The sequence below is a fragment of the Lonchura striata genome, chromosome 2, assembly GCF_046129695.1.
Source record: "Lonchura striata isolate bLonStr1 chromosome 2, bLonStr1.mat, whole genome shotgun sequence".
Taxonomy (NCBI): domain Eukaryota; kingdom Metazoa; phylum Chordata; class Aves; order Passeriformes; family Estrildidae; genus Lonchura; species Lonchura striata.
Window position 1 is genome coordinate 19,490,187 of NC_134604.1, and position 23,823 is coordinate 19,514,009.

Here is a 23,823-nt window from a genome sequence, read left to right on the forward strand (position 1 = left end):
ACAAACTTCCTGTGTTAAAGGGAAATGGATATTTAGGAAGGGTCAGTGCCCATATGTGGACATTTCTGCAAGCAGAAATGAGGGCTTGAAAATGATTGTGCATTTGCTCTTACCACATGCATAGCTGACATTTAGGTATTTTGTCACTCCAGGTAGGCACGGACTTCCAAAATCCTGGCTAGTGACAATGATTTTGCATCTCTGTTTCCCATAACATCTTTTTGATAACACTTCCAGCGCTGTGTAAGACAAACAGTCTGAAAGAAAAAATACATATAATAAATATACAACACCCTGGTGTTATCTGAAACGAGAGCTGCTGGATGCATGACTAGAGATACAAATCTGCACCTGATCTCAGGTGTAACTTCATCTTAACAGGATTTCAGGGTTAAATATTAAGATTTGTCAATGCAAGGAAGTCAGGTGCAATAAATATGTAAACTTGCAGCAAGGTAACTCTCCCATGTTGCCTTACAGGTGCATACTAAGGGTGCAGAAAGAGACTCATCAAGCTCCAAACAGGTGCCCAATATAAGGTCTCAATGTTACATTCAGGATGTGTTGGAAAAAGTAAGCACATCCAAATAGCTCTCCATCTATGCCATCTCAAATCAAGAAAGATTAAATGCTGTTTCCAAGTCTATTTCTTGGCCTTGGGTTACTGAGATGAGTCAACTGGATATCCAAGTTCAGTTCAAGTCAGGTGAGATCAATTTTTATGTGTTGCAACAGCTCAGGTTACAGGGAAGTTCAGGGTATTAAAAAGTAGCTTTTGGTTTAGTATGAAGAGGTCAAAATGGGCTCAATATTTAACCAGGGAAACATGTGGCTTCCAATAATGAGTTTTGCACTGGAGCTGGAATTATTTGAGTGGGAAAGTGTGTGAGTCACACTCTGCTTTAAAAAAAAAAGAATGTCTCTAAATGTAATCAAGTACTCTGTATCCACACGTGCTGAACTCCAAGCTACAAAGCACAAAACACCCTGTAGTTTTGGTTTCTAAACAGAAAGGATGCAGAAAGGACAAGTTTGGAGAAAATAATACTTCTCATAATCTTTTTACATCACCCCACACACTGTGGCTTTCTGTGTATGACAGATATGTTTCATTCCAAGCCTCTGAGGCAAGGGTGCTCTCAAGGTCTAAAATGTCATTCTCTGGGCATTAAAATAGTCCCTCTTCCTGCAATAAAGGATGGCCTCCAGACACCTGCCAACTGCAGAAGCTCATTTGTGCCTCTTTTGAGGAAGGACAAACACTGTTTGCAAAGATACTCCAAAGGTTCCCCAAATCTGTTTGAAAAGAAGAGAAGGTTTGAGACTGAGTTCTTGACATTTAATGTTTGCAAGTGGGGCAGATTTGTGATTTTTAGAGTTAACTCCCTGACACCAGTACTAAATAAGTCATATACCTGGGCAGAGCCATCAGGAAATGTTGGGCTGATGTGCCTGGCAAAGGGCTTGTGGATTGCTTTGGACATGGATTTTAGGACAGAGCTCTTTGACTTTTCAGAGACCTAAAATCCCAATACCTGTGTGTCCCAAGAGAGTGCTGGAAGGAAGGGAAGGGCTGGCCTAAAGCATTGAGTGGTTCTGATTAAGTAACTCAGCAGTTTTAGTTTTCCTCCCTGGCAATTCCAGGTGAGTAAGGATATATTTTGATGGACTTTTTAGGCAGCCAGTAGCTTACTTTGGCAAGTACAAAATCAGGTGGGGAGTATCAGGAGGAGATAGATTGGGAGCACAAAAGCAAAATGGATTATGTTTTCTATAGAATTTCCTGTCCTGGGAGCTACTCTGGGTGCCTTATAAAACCAAGAGGATGCTGTGCTGATGGTTTTCTACATATTCAGTGGTATGGCAAGTGTATGTTTCATTTTGCCTTTGCTCATGTTTCTGTGGGACTTAATAGCTTCTTATCATCTCTATCCATGTTGGATTTGGCTCTTCTGCCTGAGGAGCCAGTTAGTATATGCCTGCAGGTTCTTGGCAGGCCAGTTTTTGGAGAACCTCCCACAGCTTGCCTGGTGTCACAGGTGAGTCAATGCAAACTGTGGCCTGTTTCTTCTGCAGGCCAAGGACAGACGTTACCTGGAAAGCATTATAACATAAATAAACCTATTTGAAACTTCTTGCATTCTGAAAAGATTTTGTGTTCCAGTGATGTAACAAAAAATCCTGTCTGGTTTACATGTGGCCTTGCTACCTTCCCAGTAGTTCTCCCAGCAGCTATGATGGGATTAACTTGAATAACTTACCCTCCTCCTGGTCAAACACCGTATTCCAGTGACTGAATGAGGAGAGGTCAGCACTGTGTTTTGAGTAAAAGAATCCCCATGGAATGGCCCCAAAGAAACCATAAATTGGGAGATGAACATAAATAAGCAATGTGGCTTCTTTCTGACTAGAAAAGTGCTTTTGATCTACACAGATATCCCTGAGGCTTGTTAGACTGGAACCATTTTCAATATCCTGCCTCTGGAAAGGCACATTCCCAGAGTGCTAAAAGGCTGGTGGCATCCAGCAGTGGCAGGCAAGGCAGCAGTATGTGGCTGGGAAAACACTCCATTCTCCATGCCTTTCTCCCAAAGTTGCTTGTTACACACCAAGACTGTCGGTGGATCTTTTGTACCAGACACTGCTATGGATGGCACGGGGACATGGGTGTCAAGACAAGGTTCTTAATGCAGTAATAAACTATCCAATCTGACTGCAGCTATTTAATAGTTGGAGCAAAAAGCCTTGTTTCTGGAGGAAAGGCTCTTTCAGCTCCCTAATTAGCTTTGTTTTGGAAAGTTTTGGCATGCAAATGACATGCCATAAATCACACAGGCTTTAATGAGAAGTAATTTATCTTCTGGTTTCTTAAAGCTGCTCTCAATTCAGACAGGAGGAGCTTTCCCTCCCTTCCTTTTCACCACACAAAACCTGCAGGTGATGGAGCATCTTGTGCCAGGCTTTGGCAACAGCGTCCTGTCTCACCCTCTTCAGATGCTTCCAACTGCTTTCATCCCCAGCTACTCCTTATGCTGCTTTATGACTTCTGGGCTGTGCCCATACACAGAAGAATAAGGAGCTCTCTTTTAAAATCAACTGAAAGCAAAGATTTCACACTTCCAAATCAGGATGGCTTGTGCTTTGTAGAGCCCAGATACCAGCTGTGGGGACAAGAACTGACAAGGGGAAACTGTGGAGTTTGGAACAAGCTAAGGCTGCAGACTCCTAAAGAAAGTTGCTGAAATAATATGGTAATTTATGCAAGAGCATGGCACACAGGGTCCTGCCTGTGCATCAGAAAAAGGCCACTGGAACTGCTGATTCCAGCAGAAATACACAATGAGATCGGCAGCACTTTTGTGCAAAAAAACTCCAAACATGGTGTGTCCTCCTTGTGCATGCACGTGCAGAGTGGGGGACCCACCCCACCAAACACCAAGGGTAAGAGACAAGTGTGGCTCTCCATTTCCTGACAGCAGGAGCCAGACTCCCTGCTTCTGCATGTGCACAGGCAGGAGTTCCTTGGCTCCTTTTAGACTTGAGGGCCAAGTGTACTTTTCCAAATCTTTCACAAATGTGAGCCATGAAAAAAATAGACCGAAGAAACCCCTGAACTGCTGGTAAAGAAAACATTACTGGTTGAAGTGATGTGTGTCTCTGTATGCTCCAAGCAACTTCCACTAGCGAAATCTGATCTTCCATGTTCATCTCAGAGGAAAGTTGTTTGGACTCTAAAAATGGTGGCTGGTCTCTTCCTGCCTTCAAATAATCACTCCTCATCCTGCTGCTGCACTGAAAACCCCTTATTTTAAGGAAGTTTTGGCTTGACAACATTCAAAGGGTTGTCTTGACAACATTCATAGGGGTGCAATGGCTCCTACTGGTGCCTCTTGGGGCATGAAGCACCTATTTAGCTTCTCAGTTTGCTCAGGCTGACACAGGCAAGGACCTTTTAATATCTGATGTGTGCACATAGAGAGAGCTGACTTAAGTGGTTTTGTGGTGGAAGCAAAATTGAACTATTTTATCTTTACTTTTGCATCCACAAAAATTGATTCCTGTTTCCCATGCCCAACGTGCCAAGGCAGTGTGGAAACACGTCCAGACCTGCCTAAAGCTGCTTGTACCTTCACTTCTGCTGTTACTTCTGCTCTCAAGAGACCTTCCCAGGGGACAGGCTCACACCAGGCAAAGAATACATCTTTTAGTAAGAGACAGAAGCCAAAAGCTTTTCAGTCAGTGAATAAGAGGCTCTTTGAATTGGCTCCAATATCCAAGCAAACAAACAAACAAAAAGAATCACAGCATCATATAGTCCTGTTACATTAAAAACATCATGACACCTAGATGGACTGGAAGGAACCTAGAGGATTTTGAAAGTCCCCCTTGCTTGACTTTCTCACCCCTCCTTCTTGCCTGAATTCCACTGGGAATAAAGAGGAAACTAGGACAAAGCCCAGTCTTAGCACAGTGTAAGCTGTGATGAGAGTTTGTGAATTCTCCACCCCTCCTCTCAACCCTCCAAAAGTGGGACCTGGTAAAAGAGAGGGCTGTACTGAAAAGAATGCCACCTTCCAGCAATGAGAACTGTGACAGGGGTGGAATTCAGGGCTCTGCTGGCTGCTGGTGCTTGAGGGAACATACATCTGACCAGCCAATGTGCATCCAGAGGAATCTCTGGGAAGGATATTGCAGTGTTCTAGCTTGCAAGTTGAACCTAGAGACAGCCCACTAGCAAGCCTTCTTTCAAGTATTTTCATGTATTAACAAGAGTAATGTATTATTTGAGAGGTATTTGTTGACCTGAATCTTCCTGGTGCTTTCTATGGTAACCTGTTCTGGCACAATTCTTTAACATTTTCTGACCAATAAATCTTCTGTTTCCTCATGCACATGTTAGTACAAATATAAAAGAGATAATGGGTCAGAAAAGGCAGCAATTCTCACAGGAACAGACTGCTGTGGTTTCCTGCTTTGGTGCTGGGCACAGTGGATTCCTCTAGGCAGAACCATCTGCTGCATAACCACACCCAGAATTTTCTTGTGAAATTTTTGATAGTTTTAGTAAAACAGGAAAGTTGCTTGCTGGAAATTCTGTACAGGCTTAACAGTGCCAGGCATTTGGACAGCTGCAGAAGCTGGTTTTTACCATTAAACTGGCTAAGAAAACCAGTTGTTTGAGTAGATACTCATGCTAAATGTGGAGGGTGAGGCTCAGGATCCTACAAGTGCTTAAGATACCTCCCACAGCAGAGATGGATTTATATAATTTATTTTCTATATGGAGAAGAGCCTTTATGCCAAAGAAATGTTATGTTTTCCTGGGTCCCCTTTGAAGCAAAGCTCTAAAAATCTGTCAGCTGATTTGACAGGTGGTTCACAGAAAAGCAATGCTTGAGATCAGCACATCTGTGCAGCACAGAGCTGCTGTTTCTCACTGCTGTCACACAGGCACATTTAACTTTCTAGTGTGCCTCCACAGCCTTGGGATCTGGTCACACAACAGCATCTAAAGCAATGGCCCTGCCCCGTGGAGCCTCTCTGTGCAGGCTGCAGCTAATGCAGGGATTATCTGGCAGAAACAGGTATCAGAGAAGAAGGAGCAGTAAGACACAGTATCATGACACGCAGGTCACTTGGTCATTGTCAGAAGCTGGAGGAAGAAGGGAGACAAAGATCTGATATTTAGTATATGTCACCTAAATTCAAGACAGGCAAGGGAACTAGTTTTTGAAGCTAATTATACTATGAACTGATTAACCAAATGAAAGTTCATTATTTTGCTTCATTTGCTTTGCTCTATGTGCCTCCGTCATATTGGGCAATTAGTTTGAATTTCAGAAATAGTATCTTTCAATTTCCATCACAGATGCTTTCAAAACAGCATTGCTCTTGCACCTGAAGTTTCTGCCCACCTGTGTTCTCTCTTCCCTGTGTTACTGCCTAGAGAAGGTCCCTCAATGGTGCCCAAACATACCAAAGGGGGGTGTGTGCTCCGCCTTTGTTGAGCAGATGCTCTCCTCATGTGCCCATCTGCCATAGGTGGCTGAGTAGATGATAAGGAACTTGGATTCCTGACAGTGGAGCTTCAGTTCCTGGTTTTCACATGCTGATTTGGTTTTGTATTCAGCTAAAGTAGAAGCAAAGAGCAATATGATAGTGTGAGGCAATTTAAATACCTGGACTGTTAATAGCAAATAACAGCAGGACAGAAACCAGCTTTCCTGCAAGTTGCAAGTGACACGTGGCACCTGTACAGCTAGACACAAAGTCAAGAGCAGAGTGTTTTTTCCAAATGGATTGTGTCCAGGTGACTGCCTAGAGCCTGTGGCTCCATCTCAAACAGAATAGAAAATTCTAATCTTGCAAATCTCCTTTCCCAGTGAAACAGCCTCCCTGCTTTCCTGGCTTTCTTTCCACTCCTGCTCAGCAAGAGAAGCTTCATCCTTGCCTTTTGTCTCTCCTCGGGACACTGTTGCATTCTACACGTGCCTCAGCTGCCTCTGCACACTCATCAGCAGGGCAGGGCTGGTACTGCTCAGTAACAGCGCTGGGCGAGGCTCGGACAATGACAGGAGAGAAGGCCAGGACAGGGTCCCCATCCCAAGCCAGACAGTGCTCTCAGCTGTATTTGCACTGTTCCACCAAGGTCACCGGGTTTCCCTGGGCAGCACTGTCCAGCAAGGGCTCATTTGAAAGTTTGGCTGGCAAAGTGATGTGAATTAGGAGCCAGAAAAAAATCCCCCGCTCCCTTGCTCAGCTGGCACAGGCACCCTGGCAACACCATCAGCAGAGGTGGTGAAGGCACTGAGCTCATCTTCATGGCTTATCCCTCCTAGGGTACCCCTTTAAATTTGCTACCTGGCCAACAAGGCTCTTCCTGGCTTAAGCAGCCACTCTGTTCGTGGCACTTTACCTTCTTACATCTTTCTGGTTGAGCTGTGGTGCCAAACATTTTTATGGCAGATAAGGTCAAGGAGAAGTTTTTTCTCCTCTGATTTTTTGTCCTCAAAAATGTGAAAACAGGAAAAGGGGATTCCTAAGCTGAGCAGAAGAAAGGGGAAACCTTATTGTTAGTCAGTGGTGCTCCTGTGAGTGGAGGTTGGATGCTGGTTCTTCGGGAACTGGAGAGAGAAAAACCTCCTATCTACTCATGAATGAAAACATCACTGTTTCATTCAAAACAGAACAGATAAAACAATGGGTTAATGTTCTTGTAATAGTCCAGTTTTTTCCCAGTCAAGCAACAGCCACAAGCTTAAGTGCAAAAAGGAGTGATTTTGAAAAAGATTTTGAAAACATTTTTGAAAACATTTTTTGAAAAATATTTTGAAAACATTTTTGAAAACATTTTGAAAAATACTTGACCTACTGCAGGTTGTGACTTCTGCAGAAGCACCTGCCATGCTGTGCACACATAAATAGGCCAAAAACCTGGGGTCTGTGCCCAAGGACTGACAGCCTGCAGCTGGACTCTGAGTTTGCCTGGGTCTGTTGGAGAGGCTGTGGAAGTATGCATAACCCCAAGTGGTATCAGACAAGGAGAAGATAAAACATACAGTAACAATAATTCTAAATATGTGAAAAAGCAAGGGATTTAGGCAACTGCTTAAGTACCCACTTGAAGGCAAGAAACTGCAAAATATACTTGAAGTTATCCTGAAGTGATTTCATGAGTAAGGATGTTTTCCACTGCCAGGACTAACAATATTGATATCTTACCTACAAATATAAATTTCCTGTCACTAGAAATCATGTAATTTGCCCTGGAATTGTACTATTTCTCAGTTCTGAAGGCAGCAGCTGCTGTTGAATATGCTTTTGACCAGCTTTTTAAAAATTCAGATCACAGAAAATACTGTATACTCAAAGAAGTTCATCTCCCATGGGAAAAAAATATTAAGCAGCTTCTGAAAGTAATAAACAAGATCCCTCCCAATTCACTTTTGATTAGCAAAAAGAGATTTCTAATGACACAGACACTGCTATGATATTCAAATCCATCTACTATTAATAATGGACTATTAATCTACTACTGATAATTGCAATATACAAAAATAATTAAACTATTGATACAATAAAAGAATGAAAATCTTAAATTTGAGGCATTTTTTCCCCCAATGAGTCTCCCACTGTATCTCCCTGGGAGTTCTTGAGTCAGTACTTTTCCAAAGGTAACATCTACCTACTCCACTCCATTTCTCTGCTCTGACTTCCACTTTCCATTGTGAGCTGGCCCTTCAGTTTGCTTGCCACCTCCTCCTGTTCTACCACTGATATCTATCTTAGTGCTCTGGTCAAAGAAAAGCCCCTTAGTGCTTTCTCCTTTGCTTGCAGGTTGGTACTTCTGTGTTGGCTGGTGAACCCACCCATAAGTCATCATTCAGCTGTTTTCTTTGGGACCCATTTCAGCCACATGGGGAATTCACTGCTGAAGGAGATGAACTCCCAAGCTGCTAGAGCTAATTCTCACATACCATAGCAACAAGGAGAACAATTAAAAGCCTCATGAGGATTATTTTGATCGTTCTTCCTCTTTCCCATGTTCACAAAGTGGATTCTCTTTGAGGCAGGATTTGTCCCTTCACATACCATCATTGAATACCTGCACAGAGCACAGGTGGTTATACAATAAAAGCCTCTAACCAAGTCAGCATATATATCTTCTGGCCATTATGCCATAAACAGGAGGTATTTTTGAATCTTTGAAAGCTTTGGGCTCAGCTCCTTAAGTATTTTTGGCATATTCCTTCCTAGGATACCTTCTTCATTTGGATCCTTAGCCCAGGCATCTGGTTTTGCTGTTCAGATCTTTGCTATCTCACTAAAAATAATTTCCATAACATTTTTCCTATCTAGTCTGATGTCTGACATCTGCCTCTGCCAAACTACACTGGCAGCAAGCACGCTGAAGCTGCAAACACAATGGAGAGCTAAGATAAAGTAGAAAAGAACAATTTGTTATCAATCCAGGAGCCCCAAAACCTCACATGGATTTATGCAAAGCCTTGTGCAGTGGTATTTAAACCAAAACAAGCAACAAAACATGCAGAAAAACACATTTGCCTGATAAAGATTACTTACTAGGTTTGCATTTAAAGGAGACAAGGAGGAATTTAGTGGTTCCTGGACACAGATCAGGCCCAAAAACCCGACTATTGACAAGGAGTTGGCAGGATCTCAGGTTTTGGCATTCATCCAGTACTTTCTAGAACAATGGGCAAAAAGGATAGTCTTGATAACAAGGTATGAAGCAATACAGCAATGAAAACACTTGTACTTTGTTCTACACAGGAGAGAAATCACAAGTTTTTTGGCTATGAATATGCAAGAAACATCTGCATCATTGGATCTAGGCCATAGCTCTATGGACTTGGAGTCATGGCCAAGTCTAAAAAAAGTCGATGGCCAACTTTATGGGAACACATTCATAACAGTCACACTCACAGCAAATTAGGATGTTGCCAACTTGTTGTTGTTTGTCACTTTTCCCTCTGCCCCTGGGGAGGCTGGCCAAGTTCCCGAGTGCCACCACAGCCTCGGTGCAGAGCCTAGAGCACATGGAAACAAACTAAGCCCCCAGCTGTCTTACTGACATATTTGAGGCACTCATACACTCCTGAGAACATTTATGAGAGTGCAATGTCCAGGGAAAGCATGGCAACAAAAAAGGTGTCTTCTTAACCACTTCTTGATCTGCTTACATGTACCTGAACAAGTTCTGTAAATAATCTTCAGTTTAAAGAGTTCTGACTAATGACAAGTACAACTCAAGCTTTAAGCCCTGTGTAGGACCTCCTGCTTAAGGGACACTTCCTTCTCACTTGCAGTTACACACATTTTCACTCATTGACTTGCCACAAGCAAATTTCAGAATTGGTTTGATTGGATAACACAGATGTGCAAGTCTATCCTCAGCCTCCTTGCCTTGTTTTGTGGGGTGTTTTTAATGCTGTTCTAAGGCCATATCTACTCCAAATTTTTTGGCCCAGCAATATATCCTGGTGCTGCTTCCCTGGGAGTGGCAGCAGAGGAAGACCACAGACAGGTCAGCAGTGTTACACAAAGTGTTATGTGGACTCTTTCCCAGTCTGGCAAAGGACTGAGTACTCATACTGATAACACTGGTGCTCCCACTCCAGCTGTGCTCTTGGAACTGTAGCTGCAGAAAATATGAGACATTGCCAGGACCAGTCTATCCAGTTTTTAACACAGTCAAAACACCTAAAAACACCCAGTTTAAATGCAGCAGTGTATTTAGGAAGTTCGTATTCACCTCCAAAATGCAGTTAAGAGAGGGCTTTTCTGACACTGTTTTTGGATAGTGTGTGTGGTTGTACACAGTATTCATGATGTTTAAAATCACAGCAGGCTGTGACAAAGAAGGGTGTTATCTCCAGGTCACCCCCACTCTTAACAGGAGTAACTATAATAAACCATTCTGATAGTTTTATGTAGTCGCTCAAAATCTATGGGAATTTTTGCTTTTTTTCTCTACAGAAGGTCTCAATCATACCAAGAGACCAAATCACAAATTTACCACTGTGGTGGCACAAGGTGCATTGCTATTTCCAGGCTGAGAGAGTTGGCAGTGGTTGGATCTCTGTTGTCATCACTGGAAACCTTCCCTCCCAAGCAGCAATGACACACATTGGCAGCACATTGCAGTGATCCTACAGCTCCCATTGGCAGAGGAAGAGGACATGCATCCAACACTTTTTCAGCAGTAAATTCATTCTAAAGGGTTTAAAAAGGAATGAAAGCATAGCAGACTTAATTTTATCACTCAATTTTCCTTTTACAGAGTTGCAAGTAAAAAAAAATAGCTCCTTAATTGAGATAGTTCTGGAAGGGGCCAGTGAAATAAAGTTACATTTTTAGTTAATTGAGATAGCTGCCCCCTGCTGAGTCACCTTCTGTTTGCACCTGAGCTGAATCATCTCCTGTGCATCTGCTTGTATTTTCTCCTGCCTAATGTAAACAGCAGTCACATTTTCTGTCATGATACTGTGAAAAAGCACGCAGCCACAAAAGCAAACAATGATACTCAAAATAGCACTGGGCAGTTACTGTCTCTAGCCAGATCCAGCTTTGCAGTAATCCCTGTGACAAGAGGTTTCTGTAATACATGCCTGTAATGCTTCCTCCCAGCTACAGGGCATCATCTCAGCTGTCTGTGCAGACTGCAGATACACTTCCAAAGGGAAGGGAAGGAGGGATGAGGTCACTGGTGCTCTTTTCTAAGAAATCACTTTACAAGATGTGTTCCTTCTACTTAACAGAACTGGAACTCCCTGAGATGCAAAGCATTTTTGTCTGACACAAATTCATGGCCTTGAGAAAATGCTATCATGTCTTGATCAACCACAGAGCCCAAATGATGATGGTAGTTTATATAACGGTTACCCCATGCTGTGTTTATTATATTCAAGGGGAAAAACTGCCCATGGGGACCTCACAAAGGTACTCACAAGCCCAAAATAATAATTGGTGCTACTTTACTGCAGCCAGTAATACAACATTAAGGATGCATCTGGCCTGCTGTTTTTGGTGGAGAGATGTACTTTCACGTGGCTCATAGGTCATGTCTGGGATGTCCTCAAAAATTGCAGTATATCATAGTTGAGCCACACTTACAAAATTGCCCTAATACTGTTTCTAGAGAGAGGATATCACTGCCAAACCACTTCATAACACCCTTCAACTCAGTGGTGGGAGCAGGCATTCCTTGATGTCAAGAAGAAATGTGTGGCCTAGAGACTGAAATGTTGCAAACTCCATCAAAACTTCTGTAAAGCATTTACAAGTTTAACAAACAGAACATATTCAGATTCCACTGACTACTCATTTTTGCAAGGATTTACTGAATTTGGAGCAACACTGGGTATTTTTCACTAAGATGAAAGAAGCCTTTGACAGCAGTGTAAGTCAGACCTTAATACAAAAGTCTCCACAGCAGAAAGTAATAATTGATGAAGTATAAATCATTTTAAGCTATACTGAAGCAGGCCCAGCAAACAAACCATAGGTTGTTGCTGAAACAAATCAGGTAGTCATAGAAATACAGGTATCTGCAGAAATTCTTGGGATTTGCTGTTTAGCTGTTGCTATACCTTTTCAGTGAGGGAAGACAGGCAGGCATTCAACAAGCCAAATGCCACTCAGCATGTCATCTTACTCACTGGATTTGTAACCCTGGTCTGTCCAATGCTTGTGTCCTCCCCTGGGGTCAAGGAGGGCCTGTGTGATAGATGAAGACTTGTCAACTCAGCCATGACCAGCCCTTGAATGGAAAGGAGTGGGAACTTTAAGAATGGGGTTTTCCAAAGCAAGGTTCATCACAACGGAAGGCAATCTTCAAAGCTCTCACAATCCTATGGTAAACCCTTCCAGCTGTAACACTTTTGGTGGTAAACTGCAGTAGTCTCGTTCAAGGTCGAGAACACTTTCACAGAAACAGCAGGGAAACCATCAAAACCATTCTGTACCTTTAAGAACATTTACAACATGTGATACCTGCAAAGAGGTGGGTGCCATGCAGTTCCTAGGTTCTATCATCCTAGGTTCAGGCTCCCAGGCACTGCACATGTGAGGGTCCTGCCCGTAAACTGCTGACTGAATGCTGATGGTTGAGTGCCGAGGGCAGTGCAGGCTGAGGTGCTGCCCGTCGCAGGCATAAGCGGTGTGATTCTGCAGGAGCTTCGTTAGGTAACCTAGAAAATATTCAGCTCTTTTACAACTAGCAAAGGAAATGACAAGCTCGTTAGATAACAAGAAAACCAAAATCAGTCTCCGGAAAGGGCATTGTAATCAAGGTTGTACGTCTGGCCTCCAGCCACCCAGTTCTCTGAATGGGTAACTCCTTATGAGCTCATAGCACTGTGGGCTGGAAAACACAAGGTCTCGTGGCAGGGAGTACAAGCCCTCCCAGCGCTCCAGCAGCAGCAGGATGTACTGTAGGGACAATACATGGGCTCAGGCCCTTGCCAGTCGTGGCTGCTCACGATCCCAGGACGTGTCTGCAGCACTCAGAAGGGTATTGCTGAGTTTTCTGCACCAGGTTCTTGCATTCCAGCCACCTAAGGTAGTCCTTATATGTCTTGTTAAAAGGATGTGCTGCACTTTTGGGCTCCTGGGCAGTTGTGTTTCACACTCTTAAGTATAATGGAGGAAAAAAAACCTGTCACATTTTCTTGTGAGAACATTTTCTCGTTGTGGCCAAATCAGGGGCTTTTTGTATTGTCAAAACAAAAATTTGTTTTCTCAAAGAAAATACTGAAAAAAGTTCACTCCTTTTAATTAATTAAAATTTGCCCTTAAAGTAAAATGTGCCATTTAATTTTCACATTTTTGTCCTTCATAAACTTTCCCCAAAGACAAGCGATTTTCAAAAATGTTTTTAAATAGGAACTTTAGTACTCCAAGCAAAACATAGGAAAATCATGTAATCATAGAATGGTTTGGGTTGGAAAGTTCCTTAAAGATCTAATTCCAACCCCCCTGCTACATTCCATTAGAGCAGGTTGCTCAGAGCTCCATCCAGTCTGGCCTTGAACACTTCCAGGGATGGGTCAAACATGTCAGTTCTCTGGCATCTTTTCCAGCTCCAGCTGTGCATCTGGATGATGAAAACCAGCTTCCCTATCAGTTATTAAGTCTGGAGGAAGGAGAAGCCTGCTCCATTGTTATCTTTACTGTTGCCATCTGGAGCCCGAGGAGGACAGGAGTCACGCAGATGCATCTTCCAGTGCAGCAGAGCTGTACTTGAGTTCCTCAGTCTGAGCACTGCCACTGGAACTGGGACAGAAAAAAATTCATGCCCTGCATTTGCACTCTGGACCTCAAAGAGACCAATCCAGCAGCAATCCCCACAGCTTAACAGGTTAAAAAGAATAACCAAGCCTACAACCAAACCCATCCCCTACATTTTCTGTGTAATTGAGATCACAAATAATTGAAATTCCTTGCCAGAGACCCTCCTCTGTCAGCCTGCTCCTGAGAGATGCCAAGTGCTGCCAGGAAAATGGGCCTAATGCCCAACTGCACTCAAGTGACTTCACTATGGCTAGTGCTCAGAGGGGCCTCCTGTGGCATTTGCTGAACACCTTTGGCACCACCATTGTGGCACAAAGGGCCATGGATGGTGTCAGGGTATTCTGCCCTACATGAGTTGCAGGCACTCAACACCCTCACAGATACCACCCAATATTTTTAATAATTTCAATTCTTCAGGTTTTAAGTTACTTGGGACCAAGAGTGCTGTATACAAAACAGTCCAGTATTCCCTAAAGAATATCAGATATGCTGTGATTTGGATGAGTTCCCTAGCATCCTAACTGCTACTTTGATTTTGTAAATTCTTAATCCAGCATCTAAGCACCTTTCTCCAACAATTGTAATTATTCAATCCTTTAAGAAAATGTCTTTATAAAAAACTTTCTCTGATTCTGTAGGAGCAGTATGGTTCAGTTGTAAAAATTACATTAGATGGACAGGTGAAAATAAGATATCTGGCTCTCCAACCTTAAACATGACTGCTGTTACTAAAATCTTTGTGTATTTGCACACAATAAGGGATAAAAATAGTAATGCAAATTACTGAAACCTAATGTTCTCTGATATGAGGAGTGGTGACATAGTATCTAAATGGCTTGTCTCACAAAACAGGCCACATAAACCTGCATTTTTCATTACTGCACACACAGACACACATGGAACAATCAGTACTTTGCAGCTCACAGTCCATGCTGAGGAAGGACTCCCACTCCAAAAGTTACAATTTCCTCTTACCCTTCTCTGAAAAACTCCAGGTTCTTTCCTGTCCTCATCCTGGCCCTCTCCTCACAGTGGGACACTGCCTGCCCTGCACTCATCAGCTTCCTCAGCAGCTGCTGCTTCTCCTCCTTTCCTGGGTAGTGTGGCTTGTAGTCACCCTGGTAGAAGCTTCACCTTCTTGAGACCATGCATATCCCTATATTGTGTACTGACTTCTGTTCAGAAACAGATTTTCCCAGAGGGAGCAAATTCAGTCAAACAACAATGTAAAGTTGGGGGAGAACTGGGTGTGATCTCTACCATTAATAATAGCCCTAGTGATCAGGAGTGAGGGCATTGTGAGGGTTGAACTCCTCCTGGGGCAGCTTCCTGCCCTCTCCTGTTTCATTTACTTCATCAATATCAGCTGTGAATTTGGGAAAAACTTTCTTTTATTATCTAAATATGGGAGCTGGAGGCTGTTCCTGGACTACAGCAGACCTCCAAGTCCTGGTCCTCTGCATGTCAGAGAAGTCTTCACTATCTCCTAGATGGCCAAGGAGATACCCTTTTCCTGAAAAACAGTGCAGAGGGAGGGCTGGAGCACAACCAGCATGGATGGAGTGAGGTTATGGCTCTGTGTTCGCTTGGGCAATCAGAAGACTTGTGAGTTTTGGGGTTTTTTACTTTGAGAATTGTAACCAGTCCCTATAAAAAACCTTAGATTACTTAATGTTTTAAACCTAATATTGGTTTCTTTTCCTTGTTTTCTGGGTAAGGTAATGGAGGGGGAAATGTGGTTCACCTGCACCAGTTACTTTTCCAAGTGTCCTGTAATGAGGAGGACAATAAAGTTCCTCTTTTTCAGAAATAATAAATGTCACTCTTTAAAACAATATGAAATTTTACCAAAAAAGTTAACTACCATGAGAATTGTATAAATTAGAAAACCTTGGCAATGCTGCAGTGTCCTAATAACATCTCTACACCTCTGTGTGAAAGCCCCACTAGGCACTTTCCCATTTATCCAGGACACACATTCGTAAGCAATGTATGGAGTGCTCTGCATCTGGAATCATGCACGAGATGTTAGAGACTGGCTCAGAAGTTAAGCCTAAAGCACACAGGCACAAAAAATCCCATTATTTGGAGGCCAGAAGGTATCATCCCATCCAACTGTCTGTCTAACCCAGACTACTCATTCATTGTAATCTTTTACTGAGACTCAAAACACAAGTACAGAGTCCAAGCATAATCCTTTCTTCCACAATTAGCCAAATTAGTCACAGCATCCACTCTCTTGACAAAGAACTTCAACTAAAACAACATAGCACCAGAGAACCACACAAAACCCTGAGGCTGAGCAGCTGAACAAAGCCTTACTGATCACGTTTTACTGAAAAGGAGAACTGATAAATTATTTTTAAAATTACTGACAAAGAAAAACTGACATAGGAGAATAAATAGATACTTCTTTGTATGAAAAAGAATTCTTAAGGGGTTATAGCTTCTGATACTTAACCACTTGCTCCTAGCATAATCACTTTGAATAGCAATGAGAAGAGTAGCAGTGGACCTGAAGGTATGGAAATCCAAATTTTAATTTTCTTTTTCTGCTTAAAAACACTGAAAATCTGGGAACTTAGAAAGTTCTGCGTATGTTTGAGCTCCCCAGATGCAAGGATCAGGGAGAAGAGCATTTCAGGCTGTGACCCCAGTGCCCAGCACACAGTAAAAGCAATCTCAGCATTGGCTCAGGTAATGTCTTTTGGGTAGGAGAGCAGCTTTGCAATGCAGTATTTTGTATCATTCCGTTTAGTTTAATTAGCACAGAAATTTGCTAGCTCATTTTAAAGACATACCAATCTATTTCAGATCAAAATAGATAGAAATAGCACATGTCTTGTTGTGGGAGTCCCAGAAGGCTAATCCATCTGGTAAATCTCCATCAGCTCCCACAGTTCTGTGAATTGTGCCAACACTCATTAAAAATACACAGCTTGGTATTAAAAAGCCAGCTTGGTGAATGTGAAGGAAGCTATTTCATGCAGTGATAGCAGAACAGTTAATAAACTCTACTAGAAACACCATTAGAAGCACGACTCTGATATTGCTTGGTGTTTGGGATCCAGCAGCAGTACTTCTCCAGCAATATTTTCTCTGTTGATTGGTGAAAGAAGCACTGAGGAGAAATTAACTCCTGAGTTTCAGCCCCAATCCCATCTGCCATACCACCTGCTGGTCTCGAGGCAGCTATGCCACAGATCATGCTGTGCCAGGGTTACTCTGTCCACAGGGACAAGTATCTCTTGGCATTCCCTTTCACGTGGCTGTCTGCAAATTCTGCCTGTGGCAGCTCTTTTTTAGGATTAGTAATTGAGGAAGCAAAATGTTACCCAGGAAAGAGACTGTTTCTAAAATTCATTACACTATGTTTCTTGCTTCATAATTTTATTTGTTTTTCTCCAAATGCCTTGTGAACATTCTGTTTGACTCATTCTAGCCACACTCCATGTCACAATCTTTAATCAGTAAGAAATACACTTAGACAGAAGCATTGTTTATGCTTCTTGCTGTTCAGAAATTAGCACAATTAGCTTTACTCAGCACATGCACATAAAAATCTGTAATTCCTTAATATATTCCTTCTTGCATGTCACCAATCTGATTTAATTTCCCTCCATGCCTTATTTTTTCAGTGTGCCTTTTTCCACTGTTCCTCTCAACCCCTTGCTCTCTGTGCTAGTGACTACCATCCTACCAGCTTCAAACTTTCACTTGTACTGCAGAGATAGCATGAAAAGTTTGTTTTCTGTGCAAGGAAAATGTTTTTCATATAATCACTCTATTTTTTGTATTATCTAAATATTTTTTTAAGCAAGAATAGATGTTTACTTGGAAAAACTAGGCATAATCTAGTTTCAATAATAAGATAGTGACCACAAAACCCCATTCCATTTCCAAATGCCTGCTTTGGCTCTAGAGCACTCAAAGTTGTTGCTTTTTTTAGAATCAGTCCTTGAGACTTTTCAGGTGCCCATTTCTAAAGGAGATGAAACTTATGAGATCCTGACCTCTGTACATCTGCCATTCCTTCACTCAACTCAACACCTTTTAAGCTTAATGGCCACTTTCAAACCTGAGGGGTGCAGGGCTCAAAGAAATAAAGTTCCTACAAGTTTCATGGAAATTGAAGCCTGAGCTGCCACTTTCAATTCAGTGTCAATGACTAAGGCTGCAAGTGGATTGACAGCTGGAGAGATGGGATGGTTATCCTGGAGAGCCATCAGCTTGATGATCAGTGGAGCAATTTGTTTCCACTGGCCTTACTGACAGATGAAGTGTTAAGTCTGCTAGAGGAAAGTGCTTAAGTTGGTAGTGAGGATGCTTCTAGGGTAGTATGGCAATCAAAACATGGTTGAGATATCAGCCACATTTTCCATGAACTGTTTTATCCACATGTATGCTTTCCTATGGAGGTTGTCTTCATTTTCCCCCCTCATGGATCATGACATGAATCATAACCATCTTACTGAACCTAATTCCCACCGTGTGTTAAATCTGAGGGTCAAATTAAGCAAGAGCTTGATTCTACTTAAGCCAGAGAAAAGACCAGGCAACCAGCAGATAATTAAGTGCAAAACCTCATTCTCACTCCAGTTTAAACAGGGTTTATTCAGAGAGCAGCCAAGAAGCCAAGCTGTGAGCTCTTCCTAGAAAAACAAAGCCAAGCCATCATGAATAAAGAACAGACCTGTAACTTTTTGGACCCAGTTGCTCCAGGAACCACACAACCTCTTCTTCTCTGTGCCACTCAGCTCAGACTTGCAGTTAAGTGAGTTACATTTTTGCAGAGTGGGAAAGTCCATAAATCCTGCACTTACACATGGCATGCCTGTTCTGTTTCTCACATCCTCCCACAGGTGTTCTCTGTCCCTCATATCTACACTTTCCTATTCCCTTGTGTTGTCTCCTAGGAGTTTATTGTATCCCAATGGCTTTCTGAGGAAATTGGCAAGATCCCTATGCACTTCTGTCTTCTCTCTTGCTTTCTGTTTTTATTTCCTTCTTGTGTCAGGAAGAGGCAAACTGTTCTTGATCCCCAAAATCTTGGGTCTGTAGTAAACTCCAGCCTGTAGTCAGTTATATTTCTCTCAGCTGTTCCATGAAGCCAGAAGGGCAAACACTTGTCCTGGGACCTAATATGGAACTACTCCAGTAGAAAAGGAAGATTTTCTCCATCCCATCTAAAGAAACTGACAAGAGGCATGGGTTAGGGAGACTTTAAGACTCTTTTCTTCCCTTGCCAAAAATCCTCCTTTTAATTGGAGACAGAGTAGCCTCTTCTAGTGCCATTCACAAGAAGTAACAAGAGAAAGACTCTGTGGGCAGCAACTGTTTCTGGAGACAGAATGAGAGATTCTTTATGCCCAAAGGCAAAAAACTTCTAATATTCCCAAAGACTGCAAGTAGGAGAACCTCAGGGGCTAGAGGAAAATGTTTGTCTGAAAACTCAGACTTATGATCATGAACCTTCATGTTCATGTTCCCCAAGAGAGCCAGGGAGCTGTTCATTGCCACCTCAGAAAACAAAACACAGATTTTATTTTGCAAAGGGATCTTTGACTCATGCTTTGCATTTTTTTTTTTGTATCCCCACTTATATTTGACATTCAGAAAAAAAAATCTGAAAAGATTAGAAAAAACAGAAATCTGGCAGCTCACAGATTTGCAGTGCTATGATGGTTTACAGTACAGTAAGTCCAAGCTAGAAAAGCAAAAATACACTCCACACTTCACTCTCAGTGCATGATGATTTTTTTTATACCAACATTTCTTTGTCCTTTACTCAGTTCTATCCCAAATAAATGAAAAGTTTAAAAACTGCAAAACTATTCTGAAAGAATAATTCTTGTCTTCTCATCCAAGATTAAATACAATGAAGAAAAATAAACAGATATTTGTGGGTTTGAGACCCTCATCCAAAGCCCGGTGAAATCTTTGGGAATCCTTCCAGAGACCATAGGCTTTCAATTAGGTCTTATATAGTGAGTGATGTTTTAAAATTAATTCTAAATTAAGAGCCAAACCTTACTGCTATTTAATTTGTTGCCAGAAGCCACACAAAAGTCCTTTGAGGCAAAACTCCTGAAATGCCTAGAAATTCAGATTAAATGACTCACCAGTGCTGAACAAATAAGGCACAACCACGCCTCCTTCTGCTTTTCAGCTCCCTTAAGACACTATTTTCTCAGTGTTGGGTAATATATCAAAATATTTCCATTTTAATTGTAGATTATGGCTGGCAGATGACAGAATTCTGCTAAGTGTTGACTGGTCAGACAGTGCCTTCTCTGTCTCGGGACACTTCCAACAAAAGCTGAGTATTTATCTGGAACAAGTCTGTAGCCCCTTTCTCTAATAAAGGTGAGACTGGAACCTCTGCCTTACTGGGAAGGATATCAGCAGCAGGTGGGACAGGAAGGCACAGGGGAGCTAATCCCTGCTATTTATTTTGAATTAAACTAGCATATGGTGTGTCAGGTGCCAGCAATTTGCCCAGGGAGAACAGAGAGAGTTCTGCCCCCAACTTCCTGCCCCAAAGTTATGAGAATCTGATAGACTCAAATGTGTCAGTCTCTGAGTAGTGGAGCTCAGAAACTTAAGTTTTGTGTCTCATTTCTGAATTCCCTAACATCTGTAGGGGCAAAGGCATCACACTATCCCTTAATTCATTTTGGAAGAGCTTGGGGACAACAGCCCTTCTTGGGGATGAAGACCTAGCTTACTGTAAAGGCCTCATAAATTGTGTAAGAACTTGACAGGACCAAAGCTTTTACTTCTCTAACAAGGATAACTAAATCTCATCAGTGAATTTAACAAAAAAATATTAGCACATCTGAAATGTGGTTTCATAAGTTACACTTCCTCAGAAAGGCAAAAAGAACTGCAGGAAAAAGCCTGAAACAAAACCTTGGGTCTCAGCACCATGATCTAAACTAAAATCTCTGTTCTGACACACACCTCTTTATCCCACAGAACAAATCCCAGACCAAAGCCCACTTCACTCAGAGAAACTTTAAACCAGACTTTGAGGTTTAACTCACACATCACTGAAATGGAATGCTGTAATTTCTAAAATGAAATGCTTTTCTTTAAATAAAGCAATGAACACTTGACTTTTACAAGGCAGTATCGAGAAGATGCATCATTGCATCATTCCTTCTAGCACTTCTTTAAACATCCTGCTTGAGGGACATGCTACAATTGCCACCGTGAGTCAACAGAAGTGACTCAAGAAAATTTGTATAGGATTTTATCTGACCAAACAAAGCCAACAAAAAAACCTCTGCATCATTGTGGCTGGTAGTGATTGATCTGCCATGTTACTTCAAACAAAGCATTTACTCAAAGCATTTGTTTACTTTCCTTTATGTGGGGGAATCTAGGATGGGTGAATACCACAGAAATTAATGGAAACTTTTAATGTAGAAAGGTCACAGAAGCATATTACATTTCTTGGGTGAACTGGTTTGCTTTTTCTTTAGATATACTTGTTTCTGTGGTTCGGTCAGGAGACCAACCACATTTATGGAGTTAAAGTGATGCTCAGTTCTGTCTGAACTGTTTTGGAAGAAAAGACAGAAAACTTGACACCAGTGGACAGAGATTAAAAGCTTCTACCCCTAAGCAGTGGCTGTTTTCTGTTAACATCCAGAAAGTCATTCCTCACCCCAGTTATGCAATCACAATTATTTCATCTTCAGTTACAGCCACATTTCTTGAAACCTGCCCAGAAAACCTGGCTGGGACTCAGGTAAAGAAAGGGAGACTGACTGCTGAATGAGCCAAGGAGGCGAGGTCAAGCCTGAGCTCAGAGCAGCAAGGAGAACATAAAAAGGAGGAAGGAGCATAAAAAAGGGGGGAATGGATGTTCCTCAGCATTGCCAGAGAGAGTTTGTTCCCAGATGGATAAGGAGTAAGTTCACTTTGTCAGCAGACAGGGAAAAGGTGGGAGGAGAATGGGAATAGAATGGAGAGCTGAGGCCTTTTCCCACTGCCAGCATGGAGAGCAAGGGGATGAGGGCAGCTGAGGAGCAGTGATCCCTGCTGTTGGGAAGATACCCATAAAATGCCACCATCCCCTCCAAGCTAGCTCTCTCTCTTAAGCTGGGCTTTCTATAGCACCGGGACACTGGCCTGTTTTGGGAACCAATCCTTGAACATAAAGGAGTTATGAGGAAATGGCTGTCATGAAGGCCTGATGGATGTCCTGAAAAATGGATCTTCTGATAGTGTCCTGAGAGCCCAGAGTGTTCAGAGATTGGAGAACTAGCAAAATTCACAGCAGCTCCCTAGAATGGGACCTGATCCAAAATGTGAAAGCTACTAGTGATCACTGAGAAAATAAAGAAATATTTTAGTTAAAAGGTGTGTTTGGAAGAACAGGCAGAAGGGAAAGAAAATTCTATAGTTGTAGGATGACCCTCATATTCATGAAGGTCTAAGGTAAGAACTGTGGATGAAATGTCTCTTCTTCCAAACCTTTGGCTTTCAGTTTAAATTTGGGCATGAATACTTGGATTCCACTTCGAAAAATTAATCACACTGAGGACTGCAGACCTCAGAGCACATCTCCACTTTCAGTAACTAATGGAACTAATAAATATAGATTAATGGAATCATTAAGGTTTGAAAAGACCTGCAAGATCATCAAGTCCAACCTTTAAATTTCTTGTTTGTTGCTTCAAGCTGTTAGAGAAACATAGATTATGCAGATCTTTATTGTGTCAACATCACTTCCAATAAGATAAACTATTGAGTTGTTCTCACAGAGTTGAATTTTGAACTGCTGCTGGTGTCTTATTTCAGAACAAACTCATCTTGAAGCTGCTGTTATAGAGCTTGTAATTCTTTAACAGTATTAAACAGCCTGAGGATGGCACTGCAGGGTGTCATCTCACATCTGCCAAATCCTGGTCCACAGCACCTGCTTTTGAAGCATCTATAAACTTCTCCCTATGCTCTGTATACTTTTTTTTTTAAAGGTTACAGTAACATTTTGGTCTTTTCTGTCATTCTGGATTACATCTCCATGTTAAAATTAAAATGTGAACAGAATTTGTTCAGGCCTGGGAACCTACCAGTCTGGTAGGAATTCTGGAATCTGCTTTCCTTTTCTATATTTTATTTACTAAAACGGCTGCATGTCATGTTTAATACTGATCTCTGGGGTGAGATGGCTTTTTTCTCTGGTCATTCTACCTATTTTGAATGCTCAGTGCACAATGAATACCAAAGACAGTTGTGCTTCTGAAATTGATCTTGGATAACCTTATCTAAATAACATCATTAAAAACTGAACAGACTTTTATGAGAGGAACTTTCCTACATAAAGGGATACTTTTTAACTCAGTGGCTAGTTGAAAAGGAAAATCTGAACATTTGTTTTGTTATTGTGGAGAACTATCATGTGATTCCAAAACTAACATCCCAAACAAGCAGTTAAGCAAAAAAACCCCAAAAACAAACAAACAAAACAAAAAACCAACAACAAAACAAAAAACCAAAACAAACAAACAAACAAAAAAAAAAAAAAACAAAAAAAACTAACCAAAGAATGAGACAGCAAGCATTTAAAAGTCTTTTACATATGAAAGGAATTTAATATGAGAAATACAGCTTATGTATGTATGTATGTAATTCTGATCTTTATATTCCATAGCTGCTTGCTTAGGAATTTTCAGGATTGAAAATTGGATTTTCAAAATTTTCAGGATTGAGCTGAATGCAGTTAAAAAAATTGCAAACTGTATTTTTCTATTGCTGAGGAAATAGTTTCTACAGAACCATGACCAGCATATTGAACTGTATCAACACAAACTATATTAAAATGCATTACAACACATATTGGCTATTAATTATATATTAACTTTGTTCCCATGCACTCGACTGGCTTTTGGGAAGTTGTGCTCTGTTCAATACGGGTAAGGTTTGCTTTCTGCCCTACAGGCAGCTCCTTAAGCTTCCAGCTGCCCGGAGTATGCTGTGCTCACTGTGACACATGGA

General features: G+C 41.7%; 1 protein-coding gene across 3 annotated transcripts in view; it reads right to left on the minus strand.

Moving 5' to 3' along the window:
• EVA1C (eva-1 homolog C) overlaps window positions 1–23,823 on the minus strand; it is a 31,667-nt gene that overhangs the window by 6,645 nt on the left and 1,199 nt on the right. The window contains exons 2-5 of one of the 3 annotated variants that reach the window (XM_021548571.2): window positions 12,517–12,713; window positions 9,085–9,208; window positions 5,978–6,130; window positions 114–257 (exon numbers count right to left, since the gene is read on the minus strand). In XM_021548571.2, the coding sequence (XP_021404246.1) occupies window positions 114–257; window positions 5,978–6,130; window positions 9,085–9,208; window positions 12,517–12,713 (618 nt within the window). Of the gene's footprint in view, window positions 1–113; window positions 258–5,977; window positions 6,131–9,084; window positions 9,209–12,488; window positions 12,714–23,823 lie in introns of all 3 variants that reach the window. The other 2 variants (XM_077781214.1, XM_021548572.2) reach the window with 2 other exon arrangements.